The sequence below is a fragment of the Oculina patagonica genome, chromosome 6 (assembly GCF_052425735.1).
Source record: "Oculina patagonica isolate OP01 chromosome 6, crgOcupat, whole genome shotgun sequence".
NCBI classification, from domain to species: domain Eukaryota; kingdom Metazoa; phylum Cnidaria; class Anthozoa; order Scleractinia; family Oculinidae; genus Oculina; species Oculina patagonica.
This window is the reverse complement of record NC_135763.1, coordinates 612,530-628,143: the sequence shown is the minus strand read 5'-3', so window position 1 is coordinate 628,143 and position 15,614 is coordinate 612,530. Positions and strand designations below refer to the sequence as shown.

The window sequence follows — 15,614 nt, the reverse complement described above, 5'->3', positions numbered from 1 at the left end:
TCGGCGTCGTATGTGGAAGGAGTGTGTTGTTGGTTCTCGTCCTTCTCGGGTAATTCTCCGGTTTTCCTCCCTCCCAAAAACCAACACTTTCAAATTCCAATTCGATCGGGAATACACGGCCGCACAAGCTTATAGCGTTAATCCTCACCGTGTCTAATTATTATTTACTGCACATTCGCTTCAAAATCTTTTTCTTAAACCATGAGTATATTTTTTTCTTTCTTTGCTCGTCCTTTTACTTTTTGATTTTTTTTTTCACATCACTTCTACAATTTTGAAAACTTTTGAAATCCAAGATAGATGGTTGACGTTTTGAAATTTATATGGCGTTATTTTGGAGTGACGACGTTATAATTGACACAAGGTACACAGGTGGGACTTGTCTGCCTACCTCCTCTCCATTCTCTCCTCAGGTAGAATAATAATTTTAGTTTGACTTGTCCTAGTGTGAAAATAAACGTTTCTTGATGTACTTCTAATTTACAGCTCCGACGCCATGCTCAAATGCTATCGATATGGCAGTTTTACTGGATGCTTCTCGCAGCATAAATAAACAACAATTTAAACAGTTGAAGCAGTTTGCCTTGGCTCTGGCCAGAAATATTGACCTCTCAGGTGCAGCCCGCCTTGGTCTCATTACCTTCAACAGTGAAGCAAGACTTCGCCTGGCCTTTGATGAAAGCAACAAGCAAAACCTTGAATACGTTGAAAAGACACTTGACAAAGAAAAACGTGATAGGAAGTGGAACACTAGAATTGACTTAGCGCTCAAGAAAGCCAACAACATGTTATTCACCCAAACAGGAAACGAAGATAACAAAGCTAAAGTTTTGGTTCTGCTGACGGACGGAAAATCCCATCCGCAAGTTAATGAATATGGGTCTTTCGTGGGACCACTAAAGGTTTGAACGTGTCTTCGAGCAGGTTTCACTTGAGTGTCGAGTGCAATTTGCTTTTGCATTACTACGCTTAGGGATTGGTTTAAAATCACGCGCCACTTTTTTTACCCAATTAAAAGTAAAACCTCCCGCACGTTTTCTCGCTCTTCGTGTCTGCGACATGTCTTTGCTTCGAGTTTTGATTGGCTCACTGGATTGTCTGTGTCCTTTGTGATTGGCCAGAGTAATTATCTTTGTTTTGGCTTTACTACACTCAATTGAAAACTGTTCCATCTAGATAATTAAACTGTTATGTGCAGGAAAGAGTATTCCGGTTCTTCTCGTTTCGTCGGAAGGCGCAAAATTAAAGACTGGCACTATAATCGTTTTTTTTTTTTCATTCCTCTGTAATTAACGGGACTGTTTGCTTTCCCTTGCAACATCTCGACCCCTGGTAGACTCTTAATTTTGATAGGTTTAATAATGATGATGATGATGATGATGATGATGATGATGATGATGATGATGATCGTAGGGAGGGGAGATTAGTTTTTACTGAAATGTTTTGATCGTCCGTTTTTGGAGATCTTAAATTTTTGCCTGCTCTGGTGAAGTGAAGTTTTTCATCAAATTTGAACCTGGGGAACATCAATGTTTGATTTGGCCAGGAAATCTAAAACTTTCGTAATCTCTAAAGAAACTGTGCCGCGTCTGTGGACAAGTAAGACACTTAGGGTAAATCATCGTCAACTTCCCAAATAAAGTGCATGCAGCATCTTGAAAAATTGCACGGTCTAGAAAGGCCTGCCCTGAGTGCCAGAGCCTTTTTTGCGCGTTTTCCTGTCTCGTGAAGTCTCTTTTTCAATCCGAGTGACCCCGAAGTATTGCCTTGTGAGAAATAGGCTGCGTTCAACGGGGATAGAGGAGGGAGGTTTGAGCTCTCTCTCTCTCCTCGCGCCTCGCTCGTGAACCCTCTCACCCTCCCGTCCCATTTTCCTTCCAATTTGAACGCCGGCTACGCAGGGTATTCGAGAAAGAAAACCTCTGTTGGTACGCAGGAAAAGAGAGGTGCGCCTGAAAAGGTTCACAGAACAGATTCAGTTCCAAACGAAAGGCACGTAGAGGTCAATAAACAGTCTGTAACAACAAACGAGGGTTCCTTTGTAGTACAAGCAATCATTCCTTTCCATTCCTTTTTTTAGAAAAAGGACGTGGATATATTTGCAGTTGGAATTGGACCCGATGTTCGGAAAGACGAACTTCTAAATATTGTGTCAGGAAGAAAAGAGAGGCTGTTCATGGTTCATGATTTCCATTCTCTCTCCACTATCCTGGCAGATGTGTTGCGTGACGCTTGTGAAGGTAACACAACAATCTTGTATGCAGGACCCCCGATTCTTTTGTGCAAATGAAGATCCTGAATAAGGGCGTCCTGGTCGCATTTTTCCAAAGGGTAGATAACGCTTGCCACCGCATAAATCACTATACGGCGGATAGTGTGGTATTTTTTAAAACATGTATCCAATCATTAGCGATTTATCCGGTGGATAGCGTTATCCACCCTTTTTGAACAACCTGGCCCTGGTGAGGGGATTGATAAGACTACCCAAGTCACAACCTTGTCCCTAGGCCACTTTTCCCATCAATCCCGAAACTAGGATTAATAAATTCAGTTAATAATAGCTGACACATGGGAGTGCCGAAGCATGCGTACATGCGGGTACGTGCCCCTTTAATTCAAACCAGAGGCAAGTCGAAGAGACTAGATATGGTTTCTAGATGTTTTGACAAAAATGGTAGTTCTCACGGAAGGAGTTGTCCCCGAGGCTTGCTGTAGAGATAAACTGCAAGACCTTGTCCCTTGGTGTGTACCGACCTTTACGTCGAAAAGGCAGCAAAAATCATACCTCAAAGAACCTCAATTTTTCAATTTTATGCAGTGCGGGGGGGGGGGGGGGGCATACCCAACGCTTTACAATAAGTCATCGCACCAAATTATACGGCCCTATTTTAATCCAAATTTCATGGATCCGTGTTGTAGTTTCATGTAGTCGGTAAACCCGCCTGTCAATATCCCCACGTAGGTATTGCTACACTACATGTTTTCTAACACAAGGATTTTCTGTTTGTTTGTTGTTGTTTTTCGTACTTTTCAGGCTCATCCGGTTCAGGACTTGATTCAGATTTCTAGAAATGGAGCAGACGCGATGGGATATGCTGAGGGAATGGGTTTGGGGATTACAAAAATACGAATGTAGATTGCATGTAGATTAAATTTGGGAGAACATGAAAGAATTGTGTGGTCATTTATTCTTAGTGTTTCAGCGGTTTTCAAATAACACGCGCTCAGTGAGAACCCCTTGATGGTTAGCATACTGGCAACCCAATGACAGCATCGGTTTTGGAATATACTAATTCAGTATTGCAAATACGCTAGCGTGATCATTCTTATAACTCAAATTCAATACATTTCAGATGGAGCATTAAGATAACATTTGGCTTGTGTCGTAACTAAGCTAAGGACTGAAACTAGTGTAACCCACGTGGTCTAAATTTTCGTGAATGACACTTAAAAAACGCTCGCAAAGAAAATGAATTGAACTAGAACAGAAAGAGGTCTATGTCTATGGCGGACTTCTCACCCTTTCTCTAAGTTTTGCGGATTTCTCTCTCGGAGTGTGGAGTTATCTCGTACAATTGGGGAATCATATCTCCGGAATCTAGGAATGTGTTCAAATAAAGAGTATAGATCGATACAAAAATAAACAATTATTTTCGCGAGCGCCCCCCCCCCCCCCCCCCCACACACACACACACACACACACACCTCTTTTTCCAGGGACTGGATGACCGGCCCCCCACTTACCTGAAAATATGGATCCGCCACTGAATTATAGTACGGGTTCTTAAGTAAAAAGCTCGAATTAAAAGTTCAATATGACCTGAGACTCAGGTTGATCAGTCTTTATGGTTCCAATGTGTGGTTGCTTAAGAGCTCATTCTCGTTAACTTCTACAGTTACGACCCCTTTTTCGAATTCCCGAAGTGCTCGCTTGCGAAAGCTTCGCCGGAGGGTAACAACCTGCAAGCTGGTCGCAGATTATCCCAGCCTTTCCATCTAATCCCCGACTGGTGGCTAGGCCTTTCTCGATTATGCTAGCATTTTTTTCGGCATTTTTTGGGAAAACGAGCACTTTTTTTCGTTTTTTCTTCAAAAAAGAATTGCTAGCATTTTCTGTCATTTTTCATGACTGTGATCCAGATTTTCAGCACTCAGAACTCAGAAAGATAAATAATCCTAAAGTTTCACAATTTTGATTACATAATTTGATTGTTTTCTGTCTGTTTCGACTGTTTGTGCGTTGTATTTGTGTTGTGTTACTTGTGTGTGTTTTTTTTATTTTAATTTTTTTTGTAAATAATTTTTTTTAATTTTTTTTTATAAACAAACAATTATTAAGTATCACCTGTTGTTGATATGAGCATATAATGTGAGAGTTTGTACGTTTTGTTTGAAATAAAACAAAGCATTTTTGGAATTCAAGTGGCATTTTTTAAGGAAATCAGGCATTATTTTAGCATTTTTTTGGCTTTATGCGAGAATTTCTAGTAGCATTAAATGCCAGTTTTACTAGCATAATCGAGAAAGGCCTACTGGTGGCTATTTTACTCAAAGGTCCATATGCAAAACCATAATTGTTATAGCGCCAATAATTTATATTTTATAGCAATTAATTTCCACAAGTCCATAACCAACTATCTGTAGCCAATAGAATGAAATAAACAGTCAATGATGCGTGACACTTTGGATTATAGTAAAGAAATTTGAGGAAAAGCTCTTTTAAGTGTCAAAAAATTAATATTTACAGACGTTTCGGGCAGAGCCCTTCTTCAGTGTAATGTTCAAAATGTAGCCAATCCAGGCCTTATCAGACCCAAGTGAGAGTGAACCATCGGTGAAGTACAACAACAACAACAACAAGCTTTGTTTGCATGACTATAAGTAAATATACAGTATTGGAAAAGCGTAAAACTTAACTAAAGCGAAACTTATAACAATCATAATCATATAATGAACAAAAAATTATGTATGTGTTACATTACTTTCATTCGATAGAAGATTTTTTCGTAAGGTTAAGCATCTCAAAATGAACTTTATAAGTTGAGTATTTATTAAATAATTCATAATTCATTAATGTTTTTGGTGGCTTGAAAAGAAAATGAATTTTGGCTTCAATTTGGTTTGATTAACACGTAGAGCAGTGTCTATTATCCCTTGCGATTTGTGATCATATTTGCCAGGTTCCATCAATAATTTATGATTACCTATTCTAAGTTTCACTTATTCTTTCCTGTTATTTAGTTTTCTTGTAAGATCTAAATAGCAGGAAGGCGTATATTCGTCCTTAAAAATGTTATAGAATTCTAATTTCTTAGAGTTTTGAATAGTGTGTTGCCAGTGTAAAATATATTTTTGTTGCATAAGACATACATAGTGTTTAATCTTAGCATCAGTTAAAAAAGTAGGATCAAAATCAGGCAAATTATAATATTCAGACATCTTCATAACATTAGTCTAAAAACCATTTTGCTGGTGTTATGAAGATCGAATGACATTAAAAAGATTTGTTTAACAATAGAGTCATTTACATATATTGTGGAGATATAAGGTGTAATTAATTATTTTTTGATTAATAGCTATTATAAGAGGAAACCTTCCAAGCTCAGCTCTACAAGCTACATTCGATACGTTACTGCTTACTTCTAAGTAACGTTTACAGCACTGGAGATGAGCTTTTTCAATCTGTAAACTATCCCAAGACTTTAAATCAGGTTTGGTATATACTCCCCAGATTTCGCTGACTCTCACTGACTCATCCTCTTCGCTCCTCTAACTGGAGCATAAGGCTACAGATTTCGCTGTTGTAAGTTAAAATTGGAGAGATCATAGCGTCAAAAAGGTTAAATAAGGAATTCTGCATTAAGTCAAGCTTAATGCAGAATGCTTTTCTTTCTGAGAAAGGGTATGTTATTATTTGATATGGTAATTGCTATTGGCTGACTGACTGACTTACTGACTGACTGACTGACTTGTTGTAAACTCCTTTATGAAAGTTAAGAATAAAATACTGTATTTCCTATGGCAGTAGCAGTAGTATATATGCCAATATATATTGTAGGTCTGATAATATTGCAAGTCCAGATACCAAATAAACCAACGAAAAAAAAAAACACTGTGCTTTTGGCACACAATTCTTTTTATCAGTGTTATATTGTCATTGTTACTCAGGTTATCATATCGTATGATTAAATATGTTAAGGTTCATCAATAAATCACGTTCAGTAGTCAACACCTTTTCAAATTATAATTACATGTAAATTATGGTGAGAACACAAATAACTGTAGAACTTTGGTGTGTAATAAATGTTCAGGCAAGACCTCAGTCTCCATAGAAACGATACCATAGAAATACGAGTAGAAAAAGGACATGAGAGGTTAGATATCCCCTTGCTTTCAGAAATGCATCATATGTTTTTTTTTTAAATTGCTTCTCTGAACTGGTAGAGATTAGGCTAAACAGGCTTAATTTAAGTATTGCTTACGAAAAGCTATTAGGTCACTCAAAAATTAACGTTATCCCATGTTACAGTGTTTAATTAACAGTTGACAAATTTCAAAATCAGACATTGTGTGAAAATAAATCAGAAAGGCGGACAGCGTAATTGTTCCTGGATTGAATAAAACCACACAATTGTCATTACTGAAAGATGCGTTCACTTTGTACGTTATCTTGTAATATTTACACCAAGATTGAACGTGAAAATAAAAAATAAAGCAAGCACAAGTACATATAGCTGCTTTTAAATCGAACCTTGGAGCTTTTTTTTCCAGGGGAGGGGGGGGGGGAGTACTCAAAAAAGTTTTATACGGGGAAGCTCCGCCCCAAGTTCTAACCCCTTACCCTTTTATAAACCATTTTTGACAGAAATTGTACCCCTTTCGTATACCTTTAACTGATAAAAGGTACCCCTTTCATATACCTAAGAGACATGGCGTGGACTTAAAATAGGACGTTTTCTTGTCATTTTTATGTAACGCTTAATAAATTAAAATAATGCAGCCATAAATTGTGTCTGTTCGAAATATTTTAATTAAAGGCCCTTTTAAATAGCCAAATGACAGATTTCCATACCCTTTCATATACTTAAACTCGTGAAATCCCTACCCTTTTATATACCTGAAGCCTGAAAACGGTACCCCTTTCGGGCGGAGCCTCCCCGTATAGGCCATTATAGGGAGTACCCCCCCCCCCGGGCTTTTTTTGCAGTTGGTTGGTCGCAGATAATTTTGAGTAAACCTTGCGTGGAAAATCCGTCATGTGGGGAAACGTGCCAAATTCCCACATAAATAGCTAAAAGTTGTGAGATCGTACCACCTTCTCCAGCAATTAAATGTTGTGTGTGATTTAAGCCCAACAAGATACGTGAATTTAAAGGTAAATATATAAGCATATTAAAGGGAGAGAACTTAACAAAAGTAGTCACTTTGTCTTTCACTTGTTGAAGCAAAAAGAAGCAAGAAGTCTGAAGTTCTTTTGTGAAAATAAACAGGTAAGTGCACTCGGTTCATAACTCCAAAGAGTTTTTTCCTTTTCTTTTTACGTCACTGTAACATTGCAATTTATCGATTGTTTCGTCAACTCTTGCTTGTAAATACTAGCAAAAGGCAGGAGTTTGAAAGAGAATCAAGCGGCAGATGTATGATTTGTATCTTCATTGATTTTAATGCGTATTAAGACTCTCAGTTTTTCAATCCGAAAAGCCAAAACTTTATATTTTCCTGAAAATATTACACATTTGTTGTATTTCGTTGGAATTTACTCAGTTTTTAAATAACTTTTTCTTGACTACATAATGCAAAGAGTACAACTCTATCAACAGCAGCTTCAGAAGTTGCAAGTTGTGACAATATTCCTGCCAATAGGCTAAAGAACAGAAACAATGTGTTTTAAACTCCCCTTTTTTTAAAAGTAAGGTCTGCGTTCGAGCCTCGTGGTCCATTATACGAAGATTATCTCCGGTTTTCACAGCATGAAGCGACAAAGAATATTTCTACTCTCCCCTGGATAGGATGCTAGCCTACATGCAGGGTTACCCAAGCATTTACATTGTCGCATCCATTTATACTCGTGGGTGAAGAGAGGCAGTATGAGTCTTGCCCCTCAAAACCTTGATCCCGCTTGATCCCGCTCCATCGCCTCCCACCAATGTGGCCCGGGTTCGATTTCAGACCCGGCAACATATGTGGGTTGAGTTTGTTGTTGGTTCCCGTCCTTGCTCCGAGGGTTTTTCTCCGGGTTCTATGGTTTTCCTCCCTCCACAAAAACCAACACTTTTAAATTCCAATTCGATCGGGAATCCGAGAGCCACAGGTTTGTCAGTCGAAAGACCGTTATGTGCAACCCTCGTTAAACGAAGTTGATTTTTTTTATTTTTTTATCGCAAACTGCGAACAAACGAAAACAAAGAACTCGGAAAACTGTATTGCAAAACCAGTTACCATGGGAATTTGAAATAAAAATTTCTAATTTAAATTTTACGTGCATTGACTAGCGTATTAGTAGCAGTTGGTAATGTCTGCTTAATTCTCAAACAGGTAATTTAAATTTGTAAGAGTTAATTCACAGCGTTCCGTCGGGTACACATGATTCTATATTTTAATCTATTTGGTTTTAATTTCATTGATATACTTATCAGGCTGGTGTATGAAGTGTGAAATTGAGTTTTGTGTTAAAATTCAGTTTAATTTTGATATGAAATGTGGTAACGAAAACAATATCACAGTTTATCTGTTTTTTCGGTGTGGGATACTCACAGGTAACCAAAGCGTACTATGAGAGTTTGTATGAATGTACTATAAAAGCTTGTATGATTTGAAAAAAAGTTGAGAAAAATATCTCTTTTTACCGGTGAAAAGTTATAATGAAACTTTAAACCTTACCTGGTGTCACGTTTTTGTATCGCGCGTATGACTTTCTAAAGCACTAGAAATACAAAAACGTGACACCAGGTAAGGTTTAAAGTTTCATTATAACTTTTCACCGGTAAAAAGGGATATTTTTCTCAACTTTATTTCAAATCCATACAAACTCTCATAGTACGCTTTGGTTACCTGTGGGATACTCGCACTATTGCGATCGTCTGTTAATGCAAACTTGTTTACTTATTTTCCTTTTTTCTACCTTAGGTTTACAATGAGAGCTGCTGCGCTCCTATTGGTGGTTTTTCTTTCCCTTGTTGCAGTCGCCGGATTGTTTGGTGGATAGTTCTTGTAAGTATGGCCAACTTTGAAATTTGAAATGTCGCCAGCTATCGTTAGCTGCTTCAAACTCTGAATATCGGCTATCCAAACACCTCGAATTTCGTCAAAAATACTCCGCTGTGCGTCGTATTCTCAACTCTCTCCTTGGTGTTTGGATATCCCGATGAAACACTGTCTCTCGTGTTTAACATATAACTACGAATTAGGTTGCCAGTTTCAGCCACCGACCAAACGGCAACGCAAGTAGACATTTGTTGAAAATTTGCGTCAACTTGCGTTGACTTGCGTTGACTTTGGATAGATCAAATTTGCAGTTAAGTTAACGCAATTTTTTTTAACGTTCAGAGCCACCTATTGCAAGCCAACGCATTTTTGTGCAGTTTACTTCACATACTGAATTACACCTCGCAGAATTTTAAATGACTTTTTGCAAACTTGCGTGCACTTGCATGCGACTAAACTTGCGTGTCCGTTAGGCCATGAATGCAAGTCTGTACGCAAGTTGAACTTGCGACTACTTGCGTCCACTTGCGTTACCGTTTGACCTGGGCTTTTTATGTAAAGACTAAAGAATTATTTTTAAAGAAAATTGCTCTTAATGTTTTCTTGCTATTTCATGTTCTCTACAGATAACTCTTGCCCAGAGAAATATGGCTCAGTAAAATACGTCAAAGTTGGTTGCTTCAATGACAAAACGGAGCGAAGGGGATTAAAACACCTTTTATTTCAAGATCGAGACAAAGGGTACAAGAGTACATACAGTGGTCAAAAGATTGACTGGGAACAGTGGAAAACCTATCTACCAGAGTAAGTCAGTGTTTGATTTGTACCATCCAAGCTGTAGAGAGAAAAAATTTAATGAAAAAACAACAATAAATTTAGATAGCAATATATATTACTTTTCAATAATAACAACTTTTCAGTGTATATAAACAGTGAAACTTTTGAAAAATTCTTTTCTTCTAGGTCTTCTTCAAAAATCAAAAGAATTCCATTGCTTTTAGAAATTATTACTTGTACTCCACTTTCCAAAACCTTTTACAAATATCGATAATGTTAAATAACAGCTCTTTGGTAAAGCGGTAAATCGTAAAATAAAACAATAAATGTTTTTAAACATTTATTAAAATCACAATGGATTGAAACAATGTAACAAACTAAGGGCCTGTTTACATGATTCCGGAATGACTTTCATTCCGGAACGAGTTTCGTTCCGGAATGAAGTTCGTTCTGCATTTACATGACAGAGTCGACCGGTTCAACCAAAGGCATTTTCACGTGCGTGGTTTTCGCGCGAGATCAAAACAAGATGGCGCATGTTTCGCGCAAACATGTTTTTGTGCCCATTAATGGCCGCATCTGCAATTTTAACGAGTAATTTGACCATAGAGCTGCTTCTTTGGGCTAAACAGTAAATGCTTTTACGTTTTTCGCTCTGAATTCAAATTGTGGAGTCCGTATGCGGTTTCGCGAGTTTCGGCTTCATCTCGGAACGAAATTCGTTCTGTGTTTACATGATACCAGAATGAAATGTCATTCCAGAACGAAACTTTCATTCCGGAATGAAAACCGGAATGAACTCATTCCGGAATGACTTGACTTTCGTCTCGGTATCATGTAAACAGATACAGAGAAATGTATGGGGATGGAATGAACTCGTTCCTGAATGAAAGTCATTCCGGAATGAGTTCATTCCGGTTTTCATTCCGGAATGAAACTTTCGTTCTGGAATGACATTTCATTCTGGTATCATGTAAACCCAGAACGAATTTCGTTCCGAGATGAAATCACAACTCGTGAAACCACATACGGACTCCACAGTTTGAATTCAGAGCAAAAAACGTAATAGCATTCACTATTTAGCCCAATGAAGCAGCTCTATGGTGAAATTACTCGTTAAAATTGCATATACGGCCATTAATGGGTACAAAAACATGTTTGCGCGAAACATGCACCATCTTGTTTTGATCTCGCGCGAAAACCGCGCACGTGAAAATGCCTTTGGTTGAACCGGTCGACTCTGTCATGTAAATGCAGAACAAACTTCATTCCGGAACGAGTTTCGTTCCGGAATGAAAGTCATTCCGGAATCATGTAAACAGGCCCTAAGGAAAATGTCAGGGAAGGTTGTTTAAACAAATTTCTGTTAATCGTTCGTGCCCATTGGCTGTGTGAAAAGCACCTTCGCTTTCAGAATGGAAATATCTTCTCAGACTTTCCTGGACGAAGTCTAATGAGGTCTCGGCAAGTAAGAAATGACCAATAAAAAAATAAAAAAAAATTCAAGAAGAGGCTTTCGTCACATGACGTGGTTTTTAGGGACGTCCTCAAATAAAATTAATTGCAAGGTTAAAAATCAAGTTAAAATGGTAAAAGATAAAATTACAAGTATAATGTTTTAAACATTTGTTCAACAAAAAGCTAAAGTATTTTGCTATTACACTATAACAAGTTCTTAATTTTCTTTTTAAAAATGTCACAGGGCATAGGTCTTAATAATCTTGGTGATCTAATAGCGTCTGATAATGTTGACCAATCCATGGTACATTTGTAGCTGGTGATCCATTTCCCCAGTCTGTTCTTATTTTTTGGGAATCAGAACATACAATTTTATAAGAAAACTTTTCACAAATAACCTATTAAAGAAGCTGAAGAAAGGATTAAGGCAATTTTAGTTAAGTTGCAAATCATCATGATTTTTTAGCCACCTGAAAATATTGTTTTAAATTTTTTAATGCCGATCATTTAATGCTGTTATTTGCCCGAAATTCCCTTCTCTTGCCTTCATCTTCCACTGCATTGACTTGCAAACTGAATATCAAAGGCTATTGATAAAAAGCAAATGCTGTTTGAATCGTTTGAAAACCGCACAACATCCAAACAACAGCTTTGAAGCAATAAAAGTAATATTAACTATCACTGACCATTTGTTTCTAGATTAGTTTGCCGCTGTGGAGACGCCGCCCGCCAAAACGGTCAAGCTTTCTTCGCAATCCAATTTTACGGTGAATGCTGGACCAGCATGGACACAAATGACCATTTCGATCCATATCAGCACGGGCAAAGCGACCAATGTAAAAACACGGACTTTGAAAACTGCCATGATGATGACAATGCTGAGGCGTGCGCCGGGGTGGCACACACCAATTACGTTTACAAAATAGTTCAAGGTAATAACATTGTTCTGTCGTTCCGATTTCTTTAGGCCATCCCAATAAAATGTTTCGTTTCCCATCGCCCGACCGACCCATTTTTTTCGAAAAGTAAATAAAAGAAAAGTAAATTCCAGATTCACTAGTCAAAGAAGCAAGTACTTCAATTTACAAGCACGCGATCTTGTTTTATTAACAACAATTGGTATGATGTAATGTCTTTGTCTTTAATAAGCATCGACACTACGTTATTAAAGACTATTTAGACATTTGATAAGGAATAACGAACGAAAAGAGTTGACTTTGTAATCAGGCTTTCTTACATAGTATAGTTTGGAACCCAAACCCTTCAAGTGTTTATTCTTTTTTTTGCCCGACCGACCGACCCACCATCACAAGAGACGAAGCAATGGGAAACGAAACATTTTATTGGGATGGCCTTAGTGTTCTTTTTTGTGCCCACATGTTTATTCCTTTATTTATTGTTGATTCTACACGTTTTCATTTTATTTATTTTCACTCAAGCAGTGTAAGCATTCGTCCTCAACGTGTAACGTGCGAGCGGTTGCTCCTCAATGTTGCGGCGTGTGTGGCCACGTTGGACATTGTCATGCGTTTAGGCCTGTGCAAACATGTTGGCACAACATTGCCCAATATTGCTGCGCAATTTTGACCGAGGGTTTTCAAACGATCACAACATGTTGGGCAATATTGCATAAAACTTATACCGCAAGGGAATTTGGAATTGATATTTACGCAGAAGCCATAACGAAACCAACATTAATAAGCATTCATTACGCACTGACGTATAGACCTTACAATGATGTAATGTATATGAAATGATTCATATATGAACTGCGGATGGATATGAAAGTGATAAATGATCATCGCAGTGAATTTCCAATTTAGGCAATTGGAATAAAGAAGCCTGAAAAAAAAAATTCAGGGCTTTAACGTTGAAGCCCTGAATTTTTTTTCAGGCTTCTTTATTCCAATTGCTTAAATTAGAAATTCACAGCGATGATCATTTAACACTTTCAGACCTTACAATGTTGCGCGCAATCTCGTCCCCAGAGGCTGCGATCCTTCTGGTCTGCGTCAGGAGCCGGGGCTATTCTGAAAAGCCGCCACAAAGGCGTCTGAATCTGATTGGCTGTTGAAAACTTGTTCGTTTCACCACAATATCTGGCGCACGCGCACAATCGAAACCGGAACCAGGGTTTCCTGGTTCCGGTTTGGATTCGTCCAGAGCCGTTGAGTTTCCCGACCGCTGGTCAAGGGGAACGCAGGCTTTGGGAACGAGATTGTGTTGCGTGAACCGTGTCATCGAAAATAACATGTTGCGACACGCTTCACCGATCACCAGAAAAAAAGATGTGTTGGCCTGAGGGTTAAGACTTAGGGTTAGGCTAACCCAGGTAAACTTAAAAACACATCTTTTTTACTCCGGATAGGCCAACCGTCGACAATGAGCTTTTTCGCTCACCGAAAACGGTTTTTTTTTTCAAAAAACGTTTCCAAAGTGGCTAAATTTAAAAACGCCGGCTAGGTGATGAAGTGTGGACGGTGAAATCGGACGAAAACGGGACTTTTGGAAAAAGCTGACGTCAAATAGTCATGATCTCTGTCAAAACGAAAGGCTTAACAATAGCTCTGTGCAAGCGCTGTATGCGATTAAGCGTATCATTTTCAAATTTACCTGGGTTAATGTGGACAGGGCCTAATTTGGCTCAAAAGTTTTACTGATTGCAAAAATGCGCCAACATCATGCAACACATGTTGCATTTCTTTGTACGATATTTGTACGATATTCTCTTTTCTTCTTTTTTTATTTTTTTATTTCAATTACAAAAAAGAACATTAATTACACAGTAAAGGTACATACATTTTAGAAAAAGGAAAAAAATTATAATGAAAAAAAAATTAAATAAAGTTAATTAATAAATATGATAATTACACTTCACTATTACAATTCTCAACTTATTACACACACAAAGATGGCCTTAAGGATAGTAACATTTGAAATAATAACAATAATACATATCTATTATATAGGTTTAAGTATCCATTTTTTATTAAAATATTCTTTTTTTGTGATTTTACTTTCTATTTCATACTTAATTTTAAATTTGGCTTTAAACCCCTCGATTTTAAGAAGGGTTTGACTTCTTCTGCAGTCCCACAAGAACAATTTTTCAATAATTATGAAGTAATTTAATAGATCAAGTAAAGGGCATTTTTCCGTATATATTCTAAATAAAACATCTTTTAGGGAGAGGTGGATTTTCTGTTTTGATAGTAGGTGCCAGTATGATGCAAAATCTGTCCAGAATTGTCTAGTGTGGGAACAGTTATAAAAGAAATGATTTGAGGTTTCTGACTCAGTTTTACAAAACGTACACAAATCATCGCTTCTGTAACGGTATCTATCGTCTCATTATGCGTACATTCCGTCTTGGACGGTCGGACACAGCAATGACTATACTACGGTTTTATCAAATCAGCTGATCTTCGCTTTTCCTTTGTGGCAGTTATGTTGGTCGTCACGCAATGTTTTTTTGAGTGTTAAGAAGCGTTGCGTGACAGGTCGAACCGCTTCAGGTAGAGCTTCTCTTCACTATTTTTTTTTTTCTTTTTCAATTCATATTCAGCAATCGACGGTGGGTACAAAGACTGGGAGGCGTACAGCTGTAGCACAACATGCGGATGTGGAGTGAAAAAATTCACAAGAACTTGTACGAACCCCCCACCACAGTACGGAGGAAAGACTTGCATTGGAGCACCCGAGAAAATTGAGCCTTGCAATTTAGGACCCTGCCGTAAGTTATATGTTTGCATCTCTGAGAAATATAATAATTACATTTCCAGTAAAAATTTCAGGGCAAAGCCATTTGAAAGAACGTCTACTTTGTGGCTGATCATTGGGCTGAATAGTGCTGCTGCTTTTCTTTGATTAGAATGTCCCAGTGCGTGGCTAGCACTGCAACATTTAGCAATTACTCACTCAGAGATCCATTCAAATTGTACGTGGATGTGTTCTATTCACTAGTTTGAATGCACGTGTGAAACGAAATGGGATACAGTATGAACACGATGTAGAAGTAGCGTAGAATTATTAGTAGAAGTATTAAGCCTCGGGTAACATTTGCGCGTGAAGAAAAATGTTGGATGAAAATGTTTGATCTAGATCAAACATGGAAAACCATTTAAATGCAATGCTGAGAGAGGCGGCTAAACGGTCAAACATGCTCTTCCAATATG

The 15,614-nt window shown here is 37.9% G+C and overlaps 1 protein-coding gene across 1 annotated transcript; it reads left to right on the top strand.

Annotated features, from left to right (window-relative positions):
* The first annotated feature begins 515 nt into the window (after positions 1-515).
* On the top strand, positions 516-3,161 carry LOC144656507 (vitrin-like). Its single transcript, XM_078516727.1, has 3 exons — positions 516-902; positions 2,081-2,240; positions 3,035-3,161. Exons 1-3 carry the CDS (start codon positions 516-518, stop codon positions 3,067-3,069), a joined length of 582 nt encoding a protein of 193 aa, XP_078372853.1. The 3' UTR covers positions 3,070-3,161.
* Positions 3,162-15,614: the final 12,453 nt, after the last annotated feature.